A 16,439-nucleotide genomic window follows, 5' to 3' on the forward strand; every position below is an offset into this window, starting at 1 on the left:
GGGGGGGAAACACACACACAAACATTCACAGGTGGCAAAAAGGCAATTAAACAAACAGCACTAAAGCCAAAACACAGCGCTTCTCTGAGCGGAAACGTTACAGCTGCTTGTGCCAAACAGTGGGCTGAAGGATTTATTGTTGTGAGCGTAAATCATCACTTGTTATTGCGGTGAATGAAAGCAGAATGGCACCGTGTGATCATTTTTTCCCCAATATACCCGGCAGAGAGCAGTGAATTTAAGTGCAGACTCCAGGGCAGAATAGACGTTCAGTTCTGCAGGCTTGCAGGCAGACGGACACTCCAGAAAATCACAGTGGCTTAAAAGCATTTTGTGTTTCATTCGGGGGAGAAAAGAAAGATTGTGCCACTGAATCTGGATTGTGTCCGCCATGCCTCGGTGTTCAGCTCTATTCTGCAGAGGAGTCAACCGAAGATTGGCGAGGAAGAATTAAAAAGAAGCCGCGATAATGATGTCATCCAGTGATGTCACATTGTGATTTTGCACAAGTATGGTTTTAAACCTGGCGTAGCATATATGGATGGAGTCTCTAAAAAGAAAACAAAAAGGAGAAACTCCATCCAAAAAGGTGTACTCCAGGTTATAAAACAATCATAACCAATGCCTCCCAAGATCCCCAAAACAAACCAATGTCCATGTTCCTCCTCTTGTCCCCCACAATCTTGGGGAGTGAATAAAAAGTAGCCCTGTTGTCTTCATAACTGTTCTCCTCCTTCCCTTCATCCCACTTTCATCTTGTCGTTGTATCACTGTGAGAGAAAAACACACAGGAAACATACAAATATGACCATGGCTCATTTGCATTTTGGATGAATTTAAATAAATGTGATATTTAATGTTCAAACATGCTCCAATGCAAACTGAATAAAGAATGTTCTTTAACTTAACATTACAGTATTACTACACAACCTTTACATTTGTATTCACCCAATGTATCTGGCGCTAACTAACTAGAGTACAGTAGACTTATATAACAATTACAAATAAATAATGATATTCTCACGCTAAATGTCACCGTATAAATTGGTCAATCTTAATTGCTGTTCGTGTACAATGTATTTTCCTTCTTTAACTCATGTAGTATCTTACATATAAAACGTATGTGTAAGAGGGGGGGTTGTATGCCTTTATTAGGATGCTGACATGGAACAAGAGAATACTGTTTCCGAACATATTATTATTATAACATATATTATTAGTATCTGCAGCTGGCATTACGAGCTAGTTGCGTACTTAGTATCGTGGGACATTCTCCATAATAAATATGTGTGGCTGGGGCCTTTTCGAAGACAGCTTACAGGGTGATCATTTTATAATGACATCTCGGGAAAGAAAAATCTCTTGATAGCACATGGAGAGACCCACTTTCACATCTTCTCGATATATCCATTTCAAAAGCAGAGACAGTGGGTCTGCAATCTCCCTGCAGTTGTGAAATGTCACACGGTTTGGCTGTCAGTAGGCTCAGAAAGCACATAAAACAAGACTCGCTTAAAATGGCTTTTACATCCCCGTCAAAATGCCACTACCATGAATTTCATAATGGAAAGTTTTACATTCATGATGACATTTTCAGCGCATTCTGTACAGCTGTCACGCTCCATCAATCGAGGTGCAGCGACAGCTTTCTTTGATCTAAAACTTACTTAAGTCTCTATATATTTCTGCTGACTGTAAAGCTTGTGTTTATGTCCAACACATTTTCTATGAAGGATCTTGTCGGCACGTTAATGTCTACATGACCATTGCAACATATCCAAATGGGATTTCTGACTATTCTACAGCTTTCCAGTTGCTTCTGCTTGCTTCTCCAAATAATTGTAACGTACTTTAATACATTTACAAGTAGAACAAATTCCTACACAACATAACTTCAGGCTTTAGTGCATTTTCTTGTCTTCTGTGATAAATACATCTCAGCGGCCTGAACAAAACATTGAGTAAATGAAGAAAGTGATAAAATGGAAACTATGTGTTCATCAAATGTCTAACTAGCAGAAGTGTCCTTGGCTCGTCCCTGCATACCAGTGGTCTGTCGCTTCAGGAGTTACATTCACGAGTGCAGAAGTAAGTAAGCTCACTGTGGACCAAAGCCCGGGTGCATCACCCTTAACCCCTCGATGTCTGTTTCCATTGGCCTGACCTGTTCCGTGGAGGGTCTCTTGTTGAGGAGACCGGCCTCTTCGTTGGCCTTGTCTGTCTTCATCTCCACCACGATGTCGTTGTTCACCTCTCCAGTGGCACTGCGGGGAGAGCGAGGGGAGAACGATGAAAAACAGGTGGAAGACAAGGGGAAGTATGGATGTCGACATGACCAAAGCGTGTTGATCGCTGCTGCGGAGAACATTTACCTCGAACATCTGGTTTACAGCTTGTCAAATTTCTCTGCAATGATTAGCGTACGCTGAAACTATTATGTATATATTTAATATTTCTAAGGATTACAAATCAAAAATACAATAACACTCCATCCCAGTTAATCACGATAGGCTAACTGGAAGAAAACAAAATATGTTTGAGGATTATTTCCCAGTAGAGACATCAGATTTTCTGACTGTAATCTGCACGCTGATATGAACATACAGTATATGAAAACCCGGCATGTTGCTCAGCATAAAGTGGAGCATTGGAGCAATCAGGTCTTTTAGCAGCTCTGTTGTACACAATTTGACTCTGATACTGGTCGAGAAACTGGCCTTTTGTCATCCAAGAGCTCACACTTCTTACTTTTTATCATTTGGATTCATTCATCCATTTATTTGCTACATTATAAAATGTTCTCTATTTATTGAATTAGTGTATTTAAAAAAATGTAAAAAAGTGTACAAACTTGAACATGCTTTTTCCTTCTTTTATCATCACTGTTTGAATCGCACCCCCCCCCTATTCAATTCACTTTGGAAGAGTTTGTTGCCATTTCTTTTTATTACAAAGAACCTCCTTACAACAAGCGCCATCGTTGGTTATTGAGCCAATGAGGTAATCACTAGCACCATTAATCCTCATTAATGTCCCCCTGTTCCTTCCCTCCCTCCCCCACTGCCCTCTTGTGTACTCACACTTCCTTCTTGTCCTTTTTGCTGCAGGGCAGCTTGCTCTTCTTGTTCAGGAAGTAGATGAGAGCCACCATCAGCAGGAGCAGCAGAACACACACCACCACGGCTATCACCACGCCGCTGGAGCCTCCCTGCTGCTTGTCAGCTACAGCACCGCAATGGAGGGACACATGGAGGGAGGGACGAAGGGATGGAGGGACGGATGGTGGGGTGGAGGGTTGGTGGGAAGGTGGAGGAGGAGGGGGGGGGGGGATCACAGTGGAGGAGGTAGTAGGAAGATGGGGGAGTTTTTGATTTTGGAGGGGCAGTGGAAGGGAGAGGGTAATCATGAGGAGTGTAGGTGGTGTTTGATTCGTGGGGTAGAAGAGAGGGGGGAAAGTATTTTAATTTGGGGTACCACGAGAGGGAGACGGGATGGAAAGGGGAGGATGGAGAGAGGGGGAGGATGGGTGTCCAGATGAAGACAACGGTTGGATGGGCGGGTGGAGAGGAGAAGGAACGGGGAGTGGGATGTGGGGTTAGTCTAACTTTTGAATGCAACGACTGAAAAGTGATGGGACCCAAAACACGGGGCCTGTATACTCACAGATAACAACAAGACAGCTGACCAGAGCCAGAAAACAACACTGAACATACTCACCCATCCACCTAAACTTGTATTACTATACTTGTGAGGACATGACACTACATGTGTTCATCAGATTCCATGTTGTTCTACATAAACTTTAACATTATAATACATGTAGCAAGTGTTTTGAAGGCCTGTGTCGAACTATGGCTTTTAAGAATACTTGTTGTTTGATTGGCAGGCTAGTGTCACTTAAAGGAATAGTTCAACTTTTTTCTTGATGGGGAGCAGTGACTTCCCAGAGTCTCCACTGGTTGCCTGACACCTTCACAGTAATGAAAAGACTACATCGTCAAACTATTCCTCTAAATTTGTACCACAGGCGTAGTTCTGGTAAACAGTACTGTTCTCTTTTCTCTGTGGCTAAACTGGCCGCAGCATTGAGTTAAATGAACTGCAAACATGCCGTTATATGCTGTGGCATAATGATATACACAACGAAGAACAAAGAACAAAGTGGAGGAATGTTCTTTGCCTCTGCGTTGTCATGTAATAACAGGGGTTTAAACAGAACTAGACTGTAACAGGCTTTTCCCACTGTTCTGACATTAAGGAGACCAAATGAATCAAATAAAGTTGTGATGGACAACATCTTCCTCCCTTATCTAAAGTCTGTCCTCTCAGCCACAGTAATACAAGTATGGAAACACAAACACATGAGCTATCGTAAACACAAGCACATGAATGCTGTGTGTGCACACGCACATAAATACACAGTGACTTACAGTTCTAGACGAACGCCATACACATGTCAATAGGGTTAGCGATACAGACCTGACTTAAGCACAGGGTTTCCAGAGAGCAGCACTTTGAGAAAAAGAGAGTTTCTCAGTCCCAGAGCATAGCAAAGCAACCACCACAAAACACACACCACTGAGAGCACACGCACACAGACGCTAAGGTTACTAAATCCTACACACACACAGCTCCCCGGCGAGTTGAAACGGCGAAAAAGGAAAAGCGAGAAAATAAGAGCGCAGTCGGAAAGAAGAGGGGGACCAAAAAGGAGACAGTGAAGAAACAAAGAGAGGAAAGGAAGGGATAGAATAGAATAGATTCCTTTATTGTCCCCCAAGGGGCCACACAAGTTGAAGTAGCATCCACAAAATATAGGACAGACATCATACAAAGGTGACAAGAGAAGAAGAATAACAATATACAATATCCACAGTGTTCGGTAGCAAGAGGGGAAATATACAAGATTACAGTACAGTGGAAGGAGTTGTGTGTGTGTGTGTGTGTGTGTGTGTGCGTGCGTGCGTGTGTGTGTGTGATGAAGGGGCTGGGGCAAGAGGAGATGGGTGAAGGGGGGTTTCTAAATTACAGGTTCTGCACAACACAGAGTCCTGACAGAAGGAGGGAGAAGAGGAGGAGAAGGGAGAAGGCTCTACCTCTGTCGGCCGAGTCAATTGCTGCGAGACAAGAGGAAAAGAAGAAAGGGTTTAGATTGCAGGCTACGGTGCCGGCAAAAGAGCAAAAGAAGCCTGGATTTGCTTTGCACCAGCTATTTGTGAAACCATTACTAAAATTGTGTCCCTCCTGAGTTGGAAGCAATTGGTTGCTAGGAAACATCTACAGAAGCATAGAGTCAAAAGCAATCATCTGTGGAGCAGCCTAAAAGGAAGTCTCCGTGGCATCACAAACAAAATGACGGTTTTAGGATGCAAAAAAATATATTACATTTAATTGGCAGGTATCACACATTTGTTTCAAGAATATCTACTGATATGGATAAATGTGTGATTCGAAGTTCATCCAGTTTTGGTGCAGAAATATCAGATTTTTCTAAGCTAGCTGATTATACTTTATTATTAGACTATTTAGTCTATTATTGGCATACATCTTGCAATTAGAGACATGAATACAACTTCAAATCTCCATCTTCATTATTAAACGTCAATTTTGTCAAGTGTCAGGTCAGATTGGTCGACCATATTCCACATTTCATTTACTCAAATGACCAAAATGTGAACAAGCTTTTTGCGTTTTGTCAGTTAGCTCAGACAATTAGCCTCGACATAAGAACTAGTTTGTGTGGTGCATTAATCTCTATTTAGTAAACACAAAAAAAAAAACGACACACCACTCCGGAGTAAATGTAACTCCTTACTACCCACGTCTGATCATGACGAGGGTGACTGAGAAATCTGCTCAATCTAATTCTCCTAAAAATGATTGAGCAAACACCTGTTGCCACATGAAATGTTCACTGTCATTCAAAAACATATCTCTTTATCACAGCTGATCATTAAAAGCCTTCAGTGAAGAAAACATGAAGGGGAAGGAGGAAGGGAGATAACGTAGCATGGTCTTCTCTCGACACTGACCTCTCTTGAGAGACACCAGGAAGGTCTTGCTATCTGTTCCGTACTCGTTGGAGACCTCGCAGGTCACCCCGTCCTTCATGACCTCGGCTGTGGCTTGCAGGGTCAGGGCGCTCACCGCCTTGTTACCTCTCACTGATACCGACTGCCAAGGGGGAGAGAGATGGAAGAAAAACAACACGCATTTTTACATATTCCTTCATATTTTGTGTTTGCGGCATATTTTCCAATTCATATTTTTGCGCTAATTCTTTCTAATAAGCCTTGTTCCTTCACACTCTAGTCATGATTTATACAATATTTCCTTTCTTGATTCTCACTTCAACATCAAATATGATCTAAAAAACAGTCACTTGTGAAAGCTTCATTATCTTTTCGCTTTGATCTTATATAAATCCCTATTTGCTTCTAAAATGATCAAATCTTTCAGAAGGATCATGAAAGTTTGATTTCACTTTATTTAAAGTAGTATGTCAATCACGAAGCTCTATTCCCCCTGTAAGTTTCTTTAAAGCTGCTTCATATAGGATTTCCCTTTCAACTATATCACATCAATATGAAATATGAGAATAAAATATTACTTTCCCATCGTCCTGAAAGCTGTTTTGACCCTCCTTTTTCCATTGCATTAGAAGTTCAACAACCAGCATAGCAAGATCTTCAGATGATATGAACTCTGCCTCAAACTTCACATATTGACCCCCCCCCCCCCCCGCACAAAGAAAACGCTGTTCGTTTGAAATACATTTTCAAGTTTACAGTTTTACTTGTGCAATCCCATCCAGGAAAGGAGCAATTACATATTCTTACAGAGTGATTTGTGTTCATTTCACCCAAGAAAAAACGATTTGTTCTGCGTTAGTGGTGACTATGTTGACCCTCGTACCTCTTTCCCTGAGGGCTTCCAGGTGAACTGAGGGACAGGGAAGCCGTAGACGGCGCACTTCAGAGTCACCGTGTCTCCTTCCATCCCCACCACTCCAATGACGGGGGCCTCGATCATCGGCTTTCCTGGAAAGAGTGTAAGAGCCGGTGAACAAGGGAACGTCTTCGTATAAACAACACAGCGAACGTTTAGACACACGCACAATATACACACGTGCATACACACGTGCACAATATATTATAAAATGAATTAACTTCAACTAAATGAAACATGTGTGTTTATCTTAAGTTAAGGACAAAATGTAAGTTGATTCTGCTAAACTACTGTATGGTATGTTGTAACAGCACCCTAATGGTTTCATCCCATACTGAAAAAGTAGGAAGCCACACCTGCTCCCCGTTGCATTTATGAACTACACAACTTCCTTCCTCTGACTGAAACAATACCGAGTACACCCAAACACCGACCATTGTTATTATCGTGTGCTTGTGTGTGCGTGCGTGCATGTGTGTGTGTGAGGTTGGGGCATAGGGTGGGTAATTTATAAAAATATGATTTCCCTTTTTTTTTTACAATTGAGTATAAAGTGCCATTTCATTTGCAACTCTTAAGCAGTAGGCCACATGTATTTTTTTTAAAGTTACTGCCAAAGCTTGACTGTATATCAATGAGTGTGTGGCTGTGGCTGAATTGTGTGTGTGTGTGTGTGTGTGTGTGTGTGTTTTAAAATAAAATAATACAGATGCTGTGGTGATCTTTACTTAAGTCTTGTCCAAACGCCGTGTTGTTGGTTTTCCTGATGCATGTGTGAATGTTTACGCAGGTGTGTTACCTTTGACAGTGAGGTTGACACTAGCCTGAGCAGTCAGTCCTGGCACAGATGGCACGGCTCCAACACACATGTACTCTCCAGCTTTATCGTAGGAAACCTCTTGTATTGACAGCATGCCGTCCTGTGAGAGCACCTCGGAGCCCTGGAGGAACACACGTAGAGAAATAAAACCAATTGCAGTCACGCCATCAGCCCGCACTTCTTTCTTTGTATTCTCTGCATGTGAATACGGGACTAGAACAGCATTGCTATGCTGGGAAAGCCGAAGAAGAACCTTCACACACGCTGTTTCCAAAGAGCAGTGAAAACAGATCAAAGTCCGTCCTCCATGATGAACCTCTTGCCATTCCTCTCAACTCCTTCTCGTAAGAATCCTTCTTACGGAGAACAAACACGTTTTCTACTCAGAGAACCAGCAGTCTGGGCATTTCTATCACACCCAGGAGACCCAACAATAGATACACACGCTACAACAAACAGGCTCAGCACAGGAGGAACATAGTGCACATAACAAGTGGAGAAGAGCAGATGAATACCAAAATACAGAAAAGAACACCACCGCTGCCACGCCGATTAGTGGTTTTCCAATGTAACAAATTGTTTTGGTATTTTAACTGGAGAAAATACATTTAGAGCATACCGTTTGTTGTCCATAGAAAAGATTTCAGAAGGAGTGCTCTCCGTTAACTATTATCTTTAACCTATTGCACACACACATTCAAAACTGTTGATTATCTATAACCCTAATCAGCTGCTGCCGTTCACTCAGATAGTGGCATGTCATGAAGTTATCTGGCTGCTACTGTAAAACGGAAATCATTCATTACATAAACTAAGCTTCCCTGTTCCGTTTTGGATTCATGATGAATTACATAACGTGTCATTAGCATTGGTGTTCACACCAAATGGAACAAACACCAGCGTCTGCTCTCCAGTTGCTGCAATTGGACACAACACAATGCAGCTTGTGTAGCAGGGCCACGACTGCGTCTGATCCAAAGGCTCTTGTGTTGGGTGCCAGCTGCACACTAAGTCAGTTCTGTATGTGTCACATTATGAAATGATGTCCTATCCAATGAGGAGAACTTTGTGGAGAACCAGAATCCCCAAATGACCAAATATGGATCCCCAGGAAGGACTGAGTTCTTGTTCAACATCCAGCCAGTGCTGCTAATAAGTCAGGAAGACAGATACGTGTTTTAAAACTGTTATCTAGGAATGCTCAGACATAATTCTGTGGACAGATGAGGAAAAAGAGCAAAGCACTGTATTCCTAGAAATGCATCATGAGTGAGACCAAAAGGAATTCAGTTTGAGACAGAAATGGAGCACACCTTTTTCCATTGAACAGTGTGCCCGGCGGAGGCCTTGGTCTTGCACTGCCACTCCACGTTGTCTCCGAGCTTGACGACTTGAGGTTCGGCAGGGGTCACATTCACTGGGTCGATGTCTGGCATAGAGAAAATGGAAAGAGAGGGAGGAAGACACATGAAACCTGAGGCCTTCTATACATGCTACAGAGTTAAAGAAGTACCACTTGAAATCAATAAGCTTCTCATCACTTCAAAAATATGTAATAATTTACCGTGAGCAGCCGAATATCTGCTAAGGCTAATGCATTTAATCTGAAGTGAAGCCCATTTCATAGCCAAATTAAAGCCTATTCCATGCTATTTCTGCGCTATCTCCGCTTAATAAGTGCGATAAGATCAAATTACGGAGTGTAGTTGGGATGACATTAAAAGTAGCAGATGAACTGTGAACAATTGAATTGGATATCAGCCCCCTGAAAGGATTCCATTAAAGCTCTTTCCATTGTAACCCTTTTAATTATATGACTTACTGATGAAAAGAAGGGCTTACTTCAAAGGCCAAACTGCAATAGGAGGTAAATGGTTCTCTATGTGCGTTTAAATTATGAAGTTTGTGTGTGTGTGTGTGTGTGTGTGTGTGTGTGTGTGTGTGTGTGTGTGGCTCACTCACAGTTGACAGAGAGGGTGATGGTTCCACTCAGGTCAGCGTCCAGGTTATCGAAATCTGTGGCTGTGCACTTGTACACACCACCTTCTGTACGCTTGACAGATTTCAGCAAAAGGAGACCACCCTGACCAGCGATGGCTTTTCCCTGAGGTTGGAGAGAGAGAGAGAGAGAGAGAGAGAGAGAGAGACACAAGTAACGATTGAGTGAGAGTGTAACTAAGATGAACACATTTGTATGAAAAGTTGGGATATACAAAACAAAAGCAGAAAACCACAACAACAAGGCTCTTTCTCGTCCAAACAAACAGAAAAAGACACGCACATCTTTAGTGAAGTCAAACTCAGGCTGAGGGTTTCCATCAGTCTCACACTTCATGGTGACAACGTCGCCCTCTTTGATTGGATCAGTGTTGAGAAGGGAAAAGGTCGCTTTCTCAGAGGGATCTACATGAACAAGAACAGACATGGAACAGGTGAAAATTCCTTCTTTGGATAGATTCACACGACAGAATGTCATCAATCAGAGATGTGAAGGCATTCCAGAGGGGAGGTTTTACTTTGCCAGTACCTCCTCTTTCCTTGCTTCATCCCTCTTATTGAGCTGAATATTAAATTCCATGACAGGAAAAGATAACACTAATAGCTGTTTGTTGATATTGTTTAAAGGGCGTATGTTTTCTGTCAAAGTGAAACAGTAACATGAGGATGGAGGAAAAGGGAGAGGCTTACAGATAGAGCATAAATAAATAGATTCATTTTCTTGAATGTTTTCACCACTTTGGTCCAGACTAAAATATCTGAAATGACATTTTGTACAAACATTTATGGTCCCCAAAGGTTAAATCCTAATTACTTGATGATATTTTGGGCTTTTAGTGAAACAAAAACTATTGCCATGAAATTGTGTATAGCCAGTCATGTTCCTCTCAGGATCACTGGCTTTTAATATCATAACGTCAAATTAAAAAGTTACAAATACTTTGATATAAATACCTGCAGACCTATCAGGCTCAGATGTAATTTCTTATTACTGCTAAGTAGTACATGTTAGCACTCTAACACAAAAAACTAAGATGGTGGACATGGTAAACAATGTAAGGCGTTAAAGAAGTTCCAATTGAAATAAAAAAACTTCTCATCGCTTTAATAATAAGGCTGTCAAATCGACTGCACACAAATTCTTTTTGTGAGTACAAAGCTAATGCACTTACCTGAAGTTAAGCCCATTTAGAAGCTACGGTTAAGTATATAACATGTTATTTTAGGTAATCTCCGCTTAATGTGTTAGATAAGATACAATTACCTAATTCTGCAGTTGTATTCAGTCTCTTGCAGAGAGAAAATTGATACAATAATAATAACTTTATTGATCCCACAGTGGGGAAATTCTTCTCTACATTTGACCCATCTTTAGTTATTAAGGAGCAGTGGGCTGCAGTGAAGCTCCCGGGGAGCACCTGGGGGTTCAGTGTCTTGCTCAAGGGCACTTCAACATGCAACTAGGAGGAGAGCGGCGATGGAACCGGGTACCTTGTGGTTGCGGGATGACTGCTCTCCCCCATGAGCTACAGCCAAAACCACACTTAGTCTTAGTGTTAGCTTAGCATTAAGACTGTAAACGAGGGGCAAACAGCTAACACGGCTCTGTCCACAGGTGACAAAATCCACCTGCCAGCAGCTGCAAAGCTCACTAATTAAAAGTGTAGTCCGTCCACTCACAGTTGAGGTTGAGGGTGATGGGGTCAGACTTCTTCTGTTTGATCTGGTCCCCTGGCATGCTGTACTCCACGGTGCACTGAAACACAGAGTCCTTGTCTGCCTTTTTGGGCTGCATGTACAGGGTGCTCTTGACAGTGGAGAGACCAGAGGCCTCCTTCACCACCGAGGAAATCATATTGGTCTCTGACAGAGAGGAGGGAGAAGGCAAACAGATTATCTTCTGGTTGGCACGTGGATGTGTATATGATATAATGTTGTTTGTTCATAACATTGACACACATACTCTCTTTCCTGTCTTTGACCTCAGGGAGGGGCTGGTCATCTTTGAACCAGATAATTCTTGGCTGAGGATGACCGTTCATTGTCACACAGGTACCAATCTGATACACATGGAGAAAAAATGCAGGCGACTGAATATGTGGGTCTACATCGTTCACATGAAGTCATAAACTCACACACAGGATGCAGATCTAGTCAAAGGAATTGCTCACACACCTCAGAGCTGATAGTCTCTCCCACAGAAATGGCCTGACTTGACGGCTTTGTGAGTTCTGGCTTCTCAGGAGCAACTGAGACAGAAAAAGAGGATGGGGGGGGGGGGGGGGGGGTTATTATCATTACATTATAATTCACTAGAAGGAAAACATTTAATGTATAGACACACTCACTCCACTTGAGAAAATGCAGCCATGCAATCCACATGCTTGCTGACCTTGTTAATTAAGTGGAGCCGTAAATATCCTGCCTCACATTATTCCAGTGGGACCTGGTTCACATGAGCCGATGAGCGTCACATAACAATAACAGCACTCCTCCTCTCACTGGCTCACAGACAGTATTCCTTCCAACTTCTCTGCTTTATTCCCGAGCTCACTTGTTCACATGCAAGGTCATCTTATCACTGCCTGCAGCTGTTGACTGCTTATACAAATAAACAGTAGATGGGTATTCCTCTCTCTGTCTCACTCAAGTCTTTGTGTTTAGTCCTTTTTGTTACACTGCTCAGAAAACTGCTGGTTTATTTCTATAACCACTCCCCTTCCAGAGTCTACCTTCTCTTATCAGCCTTATATATTGAGGTGAATAAAGGTTTTTAGCGTACAATAAGTCATTTAAATAGAGAGGCAGAGTTATCTTTATCGTGTTTTACTCAGCATACTGTTTCCCCACTTCATTGTCGGCCTCCCGAGAGAGACAGAGAGAGAAACCAGGCTATCACTGCTAACCCTCAGGAGACCTCATAACTCAGTTCGATTAAGTTAAGGCAGGAAAGACCCACTATAATTCTTTCCCCATCGGGTCAAGTGTTCAAATGTGGACACAGAATAATTGTTGGTTTGTGGTCTGTTTCTTACAACTGTGGGCATTAAGTACATCTAAAAGGGCCGTTGTCAAATAGCACTGCGTTGAGGTATTGTAGAGCACTGACTTCCCATTCACAATTAATAGCTGAATTTATGAGACTGCTTTAAACCTCAGAGCCTCTGAGTGCATCAATGTTCAACTCGGACGCTCCCACTTGTTTCCAAGTGGGAGCTTGACTAGGGAAAGGGTTGTTTTGCTATTCTCCCGACACAAATCCTACCTCTTTAGAGTGATTGATCAGTCCAATCAAAAATGCGAATGAATTGTATTTATTTTGGTTATGCCGCTAAATGATAAGTATGATTGATGTCTGCTCAGGGGTTGCTGAGGGAGGGGAAAAGGACAGAAAGGGTCAGCCCTTGGCGACTTGGTGATAAATCTGGACCGTTATTAAGGTGAGATATGAGACATGACAGGTGGGATTGAACTATTCATCAATTGTGTCAAGAGTGATTAGATTGCAGTTAATTGACCTCTGGGGAACTTAGGTAACCTCAGGCTTTGAAAAAGGTTCGAAAGTGTTCTACACAGAAAATAAAAATTAGCTGAAGCCTGCCCTACTTTTGACACGTGGACAATTGTGACAAATCATGCTTTATGTTAGCCGACTATATAAGGAGGTTTTGTATGGACATAGAGTACAGTATGTGCGAAAAGCAATCTGCAAAATGAATTACATGCATTAGGTACAATTAAGCCACTTCTAAATGAAAGTATGCATGAACCCACACACAGATCTAATTAGAGCCATAAACCTTTAGTGGCAGTGACACACCAAATCATAAATTCCACTCATTGATAACTGATGTGTTAGTGAGGGGGATCCTCTTTGAAAAGGTCACTTTGAGGTCATTAAAAAAGGTCATAGGACACTGGTAGACTCACAGAAGACTTTGAGCATAGTGGCGGCATCTCCGACCCCAGAGAGGCCAGCGGTGACCTGGCAGTAGAAGACAAGCTCGTCGGAGGGTTGAACCGAGGTGATGGTCAAGGAGAAGTCTTCTCCGATAGTGACCCGCCCAGACAGAAGGGTGCCAGCATCGCTTTTTCCCTCGCCACCCTGGGAGAAAGCCACGCGCTTCCTGGTGTCATGCTCCTCCTGGATGTATGGAGAGGTAGAGGGAGATGTAGAAAGAAACATTGTGGAAGAAACATGGGGAGCAATGGAAGAAGGGGAAATAAGACAAAGAAACAGCAATCAGTAAGAGAACATGCAAATAAATAAACAGTGCAGTCATTTATGAAGCATTTCTACCACGTGGATACCACAAGAAAAAAAAAAAAAAAAAGTACTTTTCCTGTCAAAGGATAAAGAACATACATATCTGGAAATGACTTACAATGTACCACTCCACGACAGTGTTGCTGGGTGTTGGTGAGACGGTGTATGTGCAGGGCAACTTGGCAGTCTCTCCTTTCAGCACCTCCACTTTAGGAGTCACGTTCACGGTCACACCTCCACTACAAACTGCAGAGAAAAACACGCACAATATGATTAACGCCTCAAGCACAGGAATCCACAAGGACCGGTAGTAATGTGTTAGTGTGTTGCATCGATACCAGACATGACATGGCAGGCCACGACACAAACAGCAGCCATTTGCTGCAAAGGATAGCGAGCTACAAGTATCGGTATTCCCTTTAAGGTCTATGGACAGCAGTAAAAACTGTTGAGGGACCTCGAGGGAAGCTACAGGGCCCTCGTCACTGTCGGCGTTCTCCATTCAATAGAGACATTAGGATGCACACATATATAACAATGGGAGAGATTAGCAGCTAGGGCACAGGATGCACTCAAACTGGTTTCAGTGGGGATAGGTAACACTTTAACTCTCTAACACTCTACACAACCTAGCTATGGAGAAACAAGGTCACAAGGTGATTGCATTACAGAGAGGAGAGGAAGGGGAAGAGGAAGGGGAAAGGGAAGGACGGAGAACTAAAGGAAGGGAAGGAGCTCCATTTGTGCTAATGAAGTCACTGCAGCACGTACAGTGTCATAAATTCTGGTACAGTAACGCACGAGTCCACTGTGTGGTGAGTGGGAGGCTCTAATGTTGGGAAAGAAAGGACAATGTTGTTAAATTAAGTTATCATAATATGGACGGCATATTTCATAGTCTATACAGTTAGATATGCACGACCACTTGGCAGGCTTGTGTGACAACCTCCATGGAAAATGAACTAGATTTTTTTGAAATAAAGTAAATAACGGTTGCATCAGGAAAACAACAGTCAACAAACACTGACAACATTAAGTGAAGTGTGGTGAAACCCCCCATAGATCTACACTCAATTCAATATTCATATTTTGAACACAAGTGTAGCTAATGAACAACACAGCCCCACACTCTGTATGATAACATAAATTAGTCATGTCATCAATTGCTGGACTACAAAATCCACACTTAAATTATTTATTTGTTGTGCAAAACCGAGAGTGAGGAGGATGGCCTTCTGGGAATCCTGGCGGTTCGACCGGGTAGTTTAAATAACCGGGCAGAGAAATGCAGAAGGGGGAAATGAAAGAGTGGTTTGCTCAAAATGTTTAAAGAGAGACGAGTTGAGCTGAGGGACGGCCACCATGTTATCACCTCACCGTGAGGAGGAAAGAGAGCGAAGGATGCAAGGAAATGAGAGAAGGCAGAGAGTTCATAGAGAGGAGATAACAGGAAGTGTGGTCAACAATACACCGTGTGTGTGTTAGTGAGACACATTCCACCAGGGTCAGACGCTGAGATTCGCCGTGACCCACACATCCCACAGAGGTCAAGGGTCAGTCAAGCATTGACATTTGATGAAAATCTCTCATGTCTCTTTCCGCCGTTCTTTCTCTTCTTCAGTTACTTTTTCATTTCCCTTCTCCATTTTCATCCTGCCTCTCACACTAACCCCTCTCTAAATAGTGTGTTCTATAAGCTCAGCTCTCAAGTGAAACATTAGTTTTGCAAGCCAAGTCTCATGTTCCGAGTCTGCAAGAGGGATGTAGCCCAAAATAAAATCCTCCTCTGTTTCCATGCCAACACAAACAGGGACACAGACAAGCAAACGTACGGATGTAAACCAAGAGCTGCGCTTTTAGGCAGGGACTCAGGATTTAAGTATACACACACATACCACATTACATCAAGTGACTTACTGGCACATGAAAGCCCAAATCTCAACTCAGTTACTTACTCAAGTAATCTGGTTTTGGCACAAATCTACAGATTAAAGTGACAGTTCAACCCAAAATAAAAGACTCATTGTTCCTCTAACCTTTAGAGCTTTTTATCAATGTAGATTGTTTTGGAGATATTGGCTGTGGATGTCTGTCTTCTCTCCAATATAATGGGGCTATATACTTGATGCTCAAAGCGCTCAAAAATAACATTTAAATATCTCAGCATCAATGTCTGTTTTGCCAGCAGAAACAATCTAGATTGATGTGTGATATGATGTTCATATCACACATCAATCTAGATTGTTTCTTATGTTGTTGATGTTTTTTAAATGTTGGGATGAACTTTAAGGTTGGACACTGGTTATGAGAAATGCAGTTGTCTATAATGTACAAATTAAATATCATTCCCTCAGTGTGAAACCATGGTATTTCATGTTGGCAATTATCTGCTGGGTACATTTTGTA

The 16,439-nt window shown here is 42.3% G+C and overlaps 1 protein-coding gene across 2 annotated transcripts in view; it reads right to left on the minus strand.

Moving 5' to 3' along the window:
- Positions 1–349: 349 nt before the first annotated feature.
- Positions 350–16,439, minus strand: part of bcam (basal cell adhesion molecule (Lutheran blood group)) — a 44,201-nt gene continuing 28,111 nt past the window's right edge. The window contains exons 2-16 of one of the 2 annotated variants that reach the window (XM_034554329.1): positions 14,152–14,279; positions 13,697–13,910; positions 11,942–12,015; positions 11,730–11,826; positions 11,447–11,629; positions 10,050–10,171; positions 9,731–9,872; positions 9,082–9,197; positions 7,748–7,889; positions 6,916–7,040; positions 6,033–6,174; positions 5,097–5,117; positions 3,081–3,222; positions 2,165–2,264; positions 350–770 (exon numbers count right to left, since the gene is read on the minus strand). In XM_034554329.1, the coding sequence (XP_034410220.1) occupies positions 768–770; positions 2,165–2,264; positions 3,081–3,222; positions 5,097–5,117; positions 6,033–6,174; positions 6,916–7,040; positions 7,748–7,889; positions 9,082–9,197; positions 9,731–9,872; positions 10,050–10,171; positions 11,447–11,629; positions 11,730–11,826; positions 11,942–12,015; positions 13,697–13,910; positions 14,152–14,279 (1,751 nt within the window). In that variant the 3' untranslated portion in view covers positions 350–767. The remainder of the gene's footprint in view (positions 771–2,164; positions 2,265–3,080; positions 3,223–5,096; positions 5,118–6,032; positions 6,175–6,915; positions 7,041–7,747; positions 7,890–9,081; positions 9,198–9,730; positions 9,873–10,049; positions 10,172–11,446; positions 11,630–11,729; positions 11,827–11,941; positions 12,016–13,696; positions 13,911–14,151; positions 14,280–16,439) is intronic. The other variant, XM_034554330.1, reaches the window with a different exon arrangement.

This window comes from Cyclopterus lumpus, chromosome 16 (genome assembly GCF_009769545.1).
Source record: "Cyclopterus lumpus isolate fCycLum1 chromosome 16, fCycLum1.pri, whole genome shotgun sequence".
NCBI classification, from domain to species: Eukaryota; Metazoa; Chordata; class Actinopteri; order Perciformes; family Cyclopteridae; genus Cyclopterus; species Cyclopterus lumpus.